This window comes from Cherax quadricarinatus, chromosome 62 (genome assembly GCF_038502225.1).
Source record: "Cherax quadricarinatus isolate ZL_2023a chromosome 62, ASM3850222v1, whole genome shotgun sequence".
In the NCBI taxonomy this organism is placed as follows: domain Eukaryota; kingdom Metazoa; phylum Arthropoda; class Malacostraca; order Decapoda; family Parastacidae; genus Cherax; species Cherax quadricarinatus.
This window is the reverse complement of record NC_091353.1, coordinates 5,310,977-5,323,476: the sequence shown is the minus strand read 5'-3', so window position 1 is coordinate 5,323,476 and position 12,500 is coordinate 5,310,977. Positions and strand designations below refer to the sequence as shown.

Below are 12,500 nucleotides of genomic sequence, written 5' to 3'. Positions count from 1 at the left end.
CCTTGTGAGGAGATACAGAGCATCATGGGCATCAAGATCGCTTATTCTCTCCTCCATTCTCATCAGGTAATTCAATTTGTCCCTGAGGACAGTATCGATGGCCTGGTGACCCAGCGGTGCCCCCAAGAGGGTACTGTTGGACGGAGTTGTAGTTGAGACTTCCGGGAGGATTCTTCGCACAGCATTGATTATTTCCTGGTTCGCTGTGATGATTTCACACTTGGAGGGATTGAGGATGAGTCCCAAGTCTTCTCCCTGTGTTTTCACCAGTTGTAGGTCCCCCACGAGGGATTCTTCAGTACCTGCCAGAGTGCCGTCATCCAGGTACCAGATATTGAGCTCACTGCGTAGGCTGGAAGTTAGTTCTCTTACTGCCAAGCAGAAGAGAAGTGGAGCGAGTGGGTCACCCTGCTGAACACCCTCTGATGATTGAATTTCATGTTCTCCAAACAAAAGAATTGAGGGTTTGCTGTAGCTGGCTGAAATGAAGGGAAAGTGACTGGGGAACCGAACCCGAACAGCTGGCAAAATAGCATCTCTCTTCACCATATTAAAGGCATTTCTAAAATCAAGTTTGACTATGGCCTTGTCTTCTGGTAGGCCCCTGATGTAGGCCCTTGCCGCATGAGCTGCAGCTTCACTGCCTTGAGAGACCCCAAAGCCCAGTTGGTGTGGCTGGAGTAAAGTGGCAGCTTCTAGGCAAATGTTTCTCACTGCTGCTTTGGCAACGAGACGGCGAAGAGTGTTTCCAACTGCAATGGGTCTGATTCCCCCATCCCTCTTCTTCAAAGCACATAGTGAGGCTCCAAAAAAGAAAGGTTTAATATCTTCTGGGATTCGCCCAGCCAGGCAATTGTTGACGAAAGTTGTTAACTCGGTGAGAAGAATTGATGCAGATTCACCGAGTACTGGATTTACCATCTCTTTGAGGTGCTGAGGTCGAATTCCAGTGTAACCTCCTGCAGATCCTGCTGGAAATGACACGATCGCCTTATAGACTTCCGATTCTGGCAAAATTAATTGTTCAGTGATGGGGTCTTCCTCAGGGTTGTCGTTGATGGCTATGGTGTCCCTGGTTGGATGCTTGTCTCTTAGTGCTTGGGCTGTGGTCTCATCCTTGGGGGCTACAGTGTCGTCACTTGTAATTATTCTTATTGCTTCCACTGTGTTACCTTCTTCAATTTTTTTGCTAACCTGTGTGCAAATTTTCTCGTTTTCAGTAGGACTTTTCTTGGGTCTGCCTCTTTGATTCCTGCGATGATGGGGCAGAGGGACACAGTTATCCGTTCTTGGGTAGTTGCGCACTGCCTTGATAACTGACGTGGTTAGCAGTTTGCCTCGTCTTTCAGGAACTGCAAGACAGACATTGCCGAACAAAAGAAGGTTGCGCCATGCTTGGATGGTGCCTCGGGCTTCTAAGTTGGTGGAACCTCCATTCACCGGCTTAAGAAGGTCTGTGAATTTCCCTGCTGCATATGGGCGAGCCGCTTTAGGGATGTGGGATAGTGTACTGCTAGCAGTGGATTTGAATGCCAACAGAAGGTTATCGCAAGTGACGAGGTTGCCATTGGAATTGTCATCTGCCTGTGGAGGCTGTGGGCTGCTCTCTGCTGGGGGCATATGTGATCCCGCACACCCATTGTGTGCGCGAATACGACCATCCCTGTTGCGTGCTCGAAACTCTCCACACACCTGACATGTGCCTCTTCTTTCATTGTTGGGTGCATTGTTTCCCTGGCTTTGTGGCTGGCTGGCTTCATCGTCTGTCATACCTCACACTGTGTGATAAGCCCAAGCTGAAGGGAAAATGGAGCATGGCACATTCCGCATGTGGTTCATGGTGGTGGTGGGGGGGGGAGGAGAGGGGTGTCCAGTCCTTGTGGTGGGCGGTGGAAGATGTGTGCTGAGGCGGAGTAGGGCACTCACTCCCTCCCAGGACAACTCACTATACACCACGATGCTCAGTGCACATGTTACTATACACCACTATGCTCTGTGCACATGTTACTATACACCACTATGCTCTGTGCACAGCCCCCACTAACAACGACACACCGCTATACACTTCACATGCTATGCGCATACCATGCACATACTATGCACTGTACACTATAGACTATATACACTATACACACGGTGAACAAACACTCCATTGTTGTAACACGAGCACACGGTGTATGCGCGCCTGTTTGGGGAAGGGGGGGGGACAGTTTTACCCCTCAACCTCCGCCTCCTCCCCCTCCATTAGGCCTCCCCTCACCGACCTCTCCTACCCATAGGTGACCGTTATGTTCCCTCACTGAATTCACATACACAAAACTTTTCTTGATTCTGACGGAATAGACGAAATGCGGAGTCTTCTGGCCCTTTCCAACACGACCAGCAGATATTCACACACCAGTCTGTTGATGATAATCCTGGTAGGTGTTCTTGATTGGACGATATTGTGCCAAAATCACAGAGCAGGATGCCCACAGCCTCTCTCTGGCAGAGGTGCCAGTATACATATATATATATATATATATATATATATATATATATATATATATATATATATATATATATATATATATATATATATATATATATATATATATATATGTATATATATTTTGAGTGTCAGTCGTCCATCCCGAGTGTCAGTCATCCATCCTGAGTGTCAGTCATCCATCCTGAGTGTCAGTCATCCATCCTGAGTGTCAGTCATCCATCCTGAGTGTCAGTCATCCATCCTGAGTGTCAGTCATCCATCCTGAGTGTCAGTCATTCATTCTCAGTGTCAGACTATCCATCCTGAGTGTCAGTCATCCATCCCGAGTGTCATTCGTCCATCCTGAGCGTCAGTCATCCATCCTGAGTGTCAGTCATCCATCCTGAGTGTCAGTCATCCATCCTGAGCGTCAGTCATCCATCCTGAGTGTCAGTCATTCATTCTCAGTGTCAGACTATCCATTCTGAGTGTCAGTCATCCATCCCGAGTGTCATTCGTCCATCCTGAGTGTCAGTCATCCATCCCGAGTGTCATTCGTCCATCCTGAGCGTCAGTCATCCATCCTGAGTGTCAGGCCATCCATCCTGAGTGTCAGGCCAACCATCCTGAATGCCAGGCCAACCATCCTGAGTGCCAGGCCAAGCATCCTGAGTGTCAGGCCAACCATCCTGAATGCCAGGCCAACCATCCTGAGTGCCAGGCCAACCATCCTGAGTGTCAGGCCAACCATCCTGAGTGCCAGTCATCAAAGTCACTCCTGGTCTGATCTACACCTTACTGCTGCATTAAGCCAGTAGCTCAGAGCCTGATTGCCAGTTTACAAGCAATCAGGGAGCAATCAGACAAGGACCTCTGGCGACACACAACCAAACCACTGGAAAAAAAATGATTGGAAAAATCCACTTAAACTACGACGCAGATAAACAATAAATTTACTGATTTATTGTTTCGTTTGGTCAGAGATTTTGTGTAAATAATTTTGACGACGTGAAGGAGAAAATTTTGTAAAAATGTGAACTTAAAGTTTTAGAAGAGAAAATTTGACCTGAGAAATGTGAGTGTACTTACCATATTGTAGTTGTAGGGATCGAGTCACAGCTCCTGGTCCCGTCTCTTCACTGGTCGCTACTAGATCCACTCTCACTCTTCTCCAAGAACTTTATCTTACCTCGTGTGTGTCCACTAACTACACTCTCCCTGCCTACCACTAACTACACTCTCCCTGCCTACCACTAACTACACTCTCCCTGCCTACCACTAACTACACTCTCCCTGCCTACCACTAACTACACTCTCCCTGCCTACCACTAACCACACTCTCCCTGCCTACCACTAACTACACTCTCCCTGCCTACCACTAACTACACTCTCCCTGCCTACCACTAACTACACTCTCCCTGCCTACCACTAACAACACTCTCCCTGCCTACCACTAACTACACTCTCCCTGCCTACCACTAACAACACTCTCCCTGCCTACCACTAACCACACTCTCCCTGCCTACCACTAACTACACTCTCCCTGCCTACCACTAACAACACTCTCCCTGCCTACCACTAACCACACTCTCCCTGCCTACCACTAACAACACTCTCCCTGCCTACCACTAACTACACTCTCCCTGCCTACCACTAACAACACTCTCCCTGCCTACCACTAACCACACTCTCCCTGCCTACCACTAACTACACTCTCCCTGCCTACCACTAACTACACTCTCCCTGCCTACCACTAACTACACTCTCCCTGCCTACCACTAACTACACTCTCCCTGCCTACCACTAACTACACTCTCCCTGCCTACCACTAACTACACTCTCCCTGCCTACCACTAACCACACTCTCCCTGCCTACCACTAACTACACTCTCCCTGCCTACCACTAACTACACTCTCCCTGCCTACCACTAACTACACTCTCCCTGCCTACCACTAACCACACTCTCCCTGCCTACCACTAACTACACTCTCCCTGCCTACCACTAACCACACTCTCCCTGCCTACCACTAACTACACTCTCCCTGCCTACCACTAACTACACTCTCCCTGCCTACCACTAACAACACTCTCCCTGCCTACCACTAACCACACTCTCCCTGCCTACCACTAACTACACTCTCCCTGCCTACCACTAACTACACTCTCCCTGCCTACCACTAACTACACTCTCCCTGCCTACCACTAACTACACTCTCCCTGCCTACCACTAACTACACTCTCCCTGCCTACCACTAACTACACTCTCCCTGCCTACCACTAACCACACCCTCCCTGCCTACCACTAACTACACTCTCCCTGCCTACCACTAACCACACTCTCCCTGCCTACCACTAACTACACTCTCCCTGCCTACCACTAACTACACTCTCCCTGCCTACCACTAACTACACTCTCCCTGCCTACCACTAACTACACTCTCCCTGCCTACCACTAACTACACTCTCCCTGCCTACCACTAACCACACTCTCCCTGCCTACCACTAACCACACTCTCCCTGCCTACCACTAACTACACTCTCCCTGCCTACCACTAACTACACTCTCCCTGCCTACCACTAACCACACTCTCCCTGCCTACCACTAACCACACTCTCCCTGCCTACCACTAACTACACTCTCCCTGCCTACCACTAACTACACTCTTCCTGCCTACCACTAACTACACTCTCCCTGCCTACCACTAACTACACTCTCCCTGCCTACCACTAACTACACTCTCCCTGCCTACCACTAACACACTCTCCCTGCCTACCACTACACTCTCCCTGCCTACCACTAACCACACTCTCCCTGCCTACCACTAACCACACTCTCCCTGCCTACCACTAACTACACTCTCCCTGCCTACCACTACACTCTCCCTGCCTACCACTCTCCCTGCCTACCACTAACTACACTCTCCCTGCCTACCACTAACTACACTCTCCCTGCCTACCACTAACCACACTCTCCCTGCCTACCACTAACTACACTCTCCCTGCCTACCACTAACTACACTCTCCCTGCCTACCACTAACCACACTCTCCCTGCCTACCACTAACCACACTCTCCCTGCCTACCACTAACTAACCACACTCTCCCTGCCTACCACTAACCTACACTCTCCCTGCCTACCACTAACCACACCCTCCCTGCCTACCACTAACCACACTCTCCCTGCCTACCACTAACTACACTCTCCCTGCCTACCACTAACTACACTCTCCCTGCCTACCACTAACCACACTCTCCCTGCCTACCACTAACCACACTCTCCCTGCCTACCACTAACCACACTCTCCCTGCCTACCACTAACTACACTCTCCCTGCCTACCACTAACCACACTCTCCCTGCCTACCACTAACCACACTCTCCCTGCCTACCACTAACTACACTCTCCCTGCCTACCACTAACTACACTCTCCCTGCCTACCACTAACCACACTCTCCCTGCCTACCACTAACCACACTCTCCCTGCCTACCACTAACTACACTCTCCCTGCCTACCACTAACCACACTCTCCCTGCCTACCACTAACCACACTCTCCCTGCCTACCACTAACCACACTCTCCCTGCCTACCACTAACCACACTCTCCCTGCCTACCACTAACCACACTCTCCCTGCCTACCACTAACCACACTCTCCCTGCCTACCACTAACCACACTCTCCCTGCCTACCACTAACTACACTCTCCCTGCCTACCACTAACCACACTCTCCCTGCCTACCACTAACTACACTCTCCCTGCCTACCACTAACCACACTCTCCCTGCCTACCACTAACCACACTCTCCCTGCCTACCACTAACCACACTCTCCCTGCCTACCACTAACTACACTCTCCCTGCCTACCACTAACCACACTCTCCCTGCCTACCACTAACCACACTCTCCCTGCCTACCACAAACCACACTCTCCCTGCCTACCACTAACTACACTCTCCCTGCCTACCACTAACCACACTCTCCCTGCCTACCACTAACCACACTCTCCCTGCCTACCACTAACAACACTCTCCCTGCCTACCACTAACCACACTCTCCCTGCCTACCACTAACAACACTCTCCCTGCCTACCACTAACCACACCCTCCCTGCCTACCACTAACCACACTCTCCCTGCCTACCACTAACCACACTCTCCCTGCCTACCACTAACCACACTCTCCCTGCCTACCACTAACCACACTCTCCCTGCCTACCACTAACTACACTCTCCCTGCCTACCACTAACCACACTCTCCCTGCCTACCACTAACCACACTCTCCCTGCCTACCACTAACCACACTCTCCCTGCCTACCACTAACTACACTCTCCCTGCCTACCACTAACCACACTCTCCCTGCCTACCACTAACCACACTCTCCCTGCCTACCACTAACCACACTCTCCCTGCCTACCACTAACTACACTCTCCCTGCCTACCACTAACCACACTCTCCCTGCCTACCACTAACCACACTCTCCCTGCCTACCACTAACTACACTCTCCCTGCCTACCACTAACCACACTCTCCCTGCCTACCACTAACTACACTCTCCCTGCCTACCACTAACCACACTCTCCCTGCCTACCACTAACCACACTCTCCCTGCCTACCACTAACTACACTCTCCCTGCCTACCACTAACCACACTCTCCCTGCCTACCACTAACCACACTCTCCCTGCCTACCACTAACAACACTCTCCCTGCCTACCACTAACCACACTCTCCCTGCCTACCACTAACCACACCCTCCCTGCCTACCACTAACAACACTCTCCCTGCCTACCACTAACTACATTCTCCCTGCCTACCACTAACTACACTCTCCCTGCCTACCACTAACAACACTCTCCCTGCCTACCACTAACCACACCCTCCCTGCCTACCACTAACTACACTCTCCCTGCCTACCACTAACTACATTCTCCCTGCCTACCACTAACTACACTCTCCCTGCCTACCACTAACAACACTCTCCCTGCCTACCACTAACCACACCCTCCCTGCCTACCACTAACTACACTCTCCCTGCCTACCACTAACCACACTCTCCCTGCCTACCACTAACCACACTCTCCCTGCCTACCACTAACCACACTCTCCCTGCCTACCACTAACCACACTCTCCCTGCCTACCACTAACCACACTCTCCCTGCCTACCACTAACCACACTCTCACTGCCTACCACTAACCACACTCTCCCTGCCTACCACTAACCACACTCTCCCTGCCTACCACTAACCACACTCTCCCTGCCTACCACTAACCACACTCTCACTGCCTACCACTAACTACACTCTCCCTGCCTACCACTAACCACACTCTCCCTGCCTACCACTAACCACACCCTCCCTGCCTACCACTAACCACACTCTCCCTGCCTACCACTAACCACACTCTCCCTGCCTACCACTAACCACACTCTCCCTGCCTACCACTAACCACACTCCCTGCCTACCACTAACCACACTCTCCCTGCCTACCACTAACCACACTCTCCCTGCCTACCACTAACCACACTCTCCCTGCCTACCACTAACCACTCTACTGCCTACCACTAATCACACTCTCCCTGCCTACCACTAACCACACGCTCCCTGCCTACCACTACCACACTACCACTAACTACACTCTCCCTGCCTACCACTAACCACACTCTCCCTGCCTACCACTAACCACACTCTCCCTGCCTACCACTAACCACACTCTCCCTGCCTACCACTAACCACACTCTCCCTGCCTACCACTAACCACACTCTCCCTGCCTACCACTAACCACACTCTCCCTGCCTACCACTAACCACACTCTCACTGCCTACCACTAATCACACTCTCCCTGCCTACCACTAACCACACTCTCCCTGCCTACCACTAATCACACTCTCCCTGCCTACCACTAACCACACTCTCACTGCCTACCACTAACCACACTCTCCCTGCCTACCACTAACCACACTCTCACTGCCTACCACTAACCACACTCTCCCTGCCTACCACTAACCACACTCTCCCTGCCTACCACTAACCACACTCTCCCTGCCTACCACTAACCACACTCTCACTGCCTACCACTAACCACACTCTCCCTGCCTACCACTAACCACACTCTCCCTGCCTACCACTAACCACACTCTCCCTGCCTACCACTAACCACACCCTCCCTGCCTACCACTAACCACACCCTCCCTGCCTGCCACTAACCACACTCTCCCTGCCTACCACTAACCACACTCTCCCTGCCTACCACTAACTACACTCTCCCTGCCTACCACTAACTACACTCTCCCTGCCTACCACTAACCACACTCTCCCTGCCTACCACTAACCACACTCTCCCTGCCTACCACTAACCACACTCTCCCTGCCTACCACTAACTACACTCTCCCTGCCTACCACTAACTACACTCTCCCTGCCTACCACTAACTACACTCTCCCTGCCTACCACTAACTACAATCTCCCTGCCTACCACTAACCACACTCTCCCTGCCTACCACTAACCACACTCTCCCTGCCTACCACTAACTACACTCTCCCTGCCTACCACTAACTACACTCTCCCTGCCTACCACTAACTACACTCTCCCTGCCTACCACTAACTACACTCTCCCTGCCTACCACTAACTACACTCTCCCTGCCTACCACTAACTACACTCTCCCTGCCTACCACTAACCACACCCTCCCTGCCTACCACTAACCACACTCTCCCTGCCTACCACTAACTACACTCTCCCTGTCTACCACTAACTACACTCTCCCTGCCTACCACTAACTACACTCTCCCTGCCTACCACTAACCACACCCTCCCTGCCTACCACTAACCACACTCTCCCTGCCTACCACTAACTACACTCTCCCTGCCTACCACTAACTACACTCTCCCTGCCTACCACTAACTACACTCTCCCTGCCTACCACTAACTACACTCTCCCTGCCTACCACTAACTACACTCTCCCTGCCTACCACTAACTACACTCTCCCTGCCTACCACTAACTACACCCTCCCTGCCTACCACTAACTACACTCTCCCTGCCTACCACTAACCACACTCTCCCTGCCTACCACTAACCACACCCTCCCTGCCTACCACTAACTACACTCTCCCTGCCTACCACTAACTACACTCTCCCTGCCTACCACTAACCACACCCTCCCTGCCTACCACTAAACACACTCTCCCTGCCTACCACTAACTACACTCTCCCTGTCTACCACTAACTACACTCTCCCTGCCTACCACTAACTACACTCTCCCTGCCTACCACTAACCACACCCTCCCTGCCAACCACTAACCACACTCTCCCTGCCTACCACTAACTACACTCTCCCTGCCTACCACTAACTACACTCTCCCTGCCTACCACTAACTACACTCTCCCTGCCTACCACTAACTACACTCTCCCTGCCTACCACTAACTACACTCTCCCTGCCTACCACTAACTACACTCTCCCTGCCTACCACTAACTACACTCTCCCTGCCTACCACTAACTACACTCTCCCTGCCTACCACTAACCACACTCTCCCTGCCTACCACTAACTACACTCTCCCTGCCTACCACTAACTACAATCTAACTGCCTACCACTAACCACACCCTCCCTGCCTACCACTAACCACACCCTCCCTGCCTACCACTAACCACACCCTCCCTGCCTACAACTAACCACACCCTCCCTGCCTACCACTAACCACACCCTCCCTGCCTACCACTAACCACATCCTCCCTGCCTACCACTAACCACACCCTCCCTGCCTACCACTAACCACACCCTCCCTGCCTACCACTAACCACACTCTCCCTGCCTACCACTAACCACACCCTCCCTGCCTACCACTAACCACACTCTCCCTGCCTACCACTAACCACACTCTCCCTGCCTACCACTAACCACACTCTCCCTGCCTACCACTAACCACACCCTCCCTGCCTACCACTAACCACACTCTCCCTGCCTACCACTAACCACACCCTCCCTGCCTACCACTAACCACACCCTCCCTGCCTACCACTAACCACACCCTCCCTGCCTACCACTAACCACACCCTCCCTGCCTACCACTAACCACACTCTCCCTGCCTACCACTAACCACACTCTCCCTGCCTACCACTAACCACACTCTCCCTGCCTACCACTAACCACACCCTCCCTGCCTATCACTAACCACACTCTCCCTGCCTACAACTAACCACACCCTCCCTGCCTACCACTAACCACACTCTCCCTGCCTACCACTAACCACACTCTCCCTGCCTACCACTAACCACACTCTCCCTGCCTACCACTAACCACACCCTCCCTGCCTATCACTAACCACACTCTCCCTGCCTACAACTAACCACACCCTCCCTGCCTACCACTAACCACACCCTCCCTGCCTACCACTAACCACACCCTCCCTGCCTACCACTAACCACACTCTCCCTGCCTACCACTAACCACACCCTCCCTGCCTACAACTAACCACACCCTCCCTGCCTACCACTAACCACACTCTCCCTGCCTACAACTAACCACACCCTCCCTGCCTACCACTAACCACACTCTCCCTGCCTACCACTAACCACACTCTCCCTGCCTACCACTAACCACACTCTCCCTGCCTACAACTAACCACACCCTCCCTGCCTACCACTAACCACAATCTCCCTGCCTACCACTAACCACACTCTCCCTGCCTACCACTAACCACACTCTCCCTGCCTACCACTAACCACACCCTTTCTGCCTACCACTAACCACACTCTCCCTGCCTACCACTAACCACACTCTCCCTGCCTACCACTAACCACACTCTCCCTGCCTACCACTAACCACACTCTCCCTGCCTACCACTAACCACACTCTCCCTGCTTACCACTAACCACACTCTCCCTGCCTACCACTAACAACACTCTCCCTGCCTACAACTAACCACACCCTCCCTGCCTACCACTAACCACACTCTCCCTGCCTACAACTAACCACACTCTCCCTGCCTACCACTAACCACACCCTCCCTGCCTACCACTAACCACACTCTCCCTGCCTACCACTAACCACACCCTCCCTGCCTACCACTAACCACACTCTCCCTGCCTACAACTAACCACACCCTCCCTGCCTACCACTAACCACACTCTCCCTGCCTACCACTAACCACACTCTCCCTGCCTACAACTAACCACACCCTCACTGCCTACCACTAACCACACTCTCCCTGCCTACAACTAACCACACCCTCCCTGCCTACCACTAACCACATTCTCCCTGCTTACCACTAACCACATTCTCCCTGCCTACCACTAACCACACCCTCCATGCCTACCACTAACCACACCCTCACTGCCTACCACTAACCACATTCTCCCTGCCTACCACTAACCACATTCTCCCTGCCTACCACTAACCACACCCTCCATGCCTACCACTAACCACACCCTCACTGCCTACCACTAACCACACCCTCCCTGCCTACCACTAACCACACCCTCACTGCCTACCACTAACAACACTCTCCCTGCCTGCCACTAACCACACTTCTCTCACCCTGGTAGGGAGCAAGACGCCTTCATCTACGACGCTACAGTACTGGACTACCTGGTGGGTCAGGACGACGAGTGTACCTTACTGACGGTGGGGGCATGGTACCATATGACCGGGTATGGTATCGCCTTCCCTAGAGGATCCAAACATACCCCACACTTCAACGAGAAGCTTATGTCTTACAAAGATAATGGTGAGTAGATGGTAGTGTAATAGTGAGTAGATGGTAGTATAATGGTGAGTAGATGGTAGTGTAATGGTGAGTAGATGGTAGTATAATGTTGAGTAGATGGTAGTGTAATGGTGAGTAGATGGTAGTGTAATGGTGAGTAGATGGTAGTGTAATGGTGAGTAGATGGTAGTGTAATGGTGAGTAGATGGTAGTGTAATGGTGAGTAGATGGTAGTGTAATGGTGAGTAGATGGTAGTGTAATGGTGAGTAGATGGTAGTGTAATGGTGAGTAGATGGTTGTGTAATGGTGAGTAGATG

General features: G+C 52.1%; 1 protein-coding gene across 1 annotated transcript in view; it reads left to right on the top strand.

Moving 5' to 3' along the window:
- Positions 1-12,500, top strand: part of LOC128687128 (glutamate receptor ionotropic, NMDA 2A) — a 198,942-nt gene that overhangs the window by 107,641 nt on the left and 78,801 nt on the right. Inside the window, exon 12 of the mRNA XM_070098302.1 lies at positions 12,022-12,203. Within this exon, the coding sequence (XP_069954403.1) occupies positions 12,022-12,203 (182 nt within the window). The remainder of the gene's footprint in view (positions 1-12,021; positions 12,204-12,500) is intronic.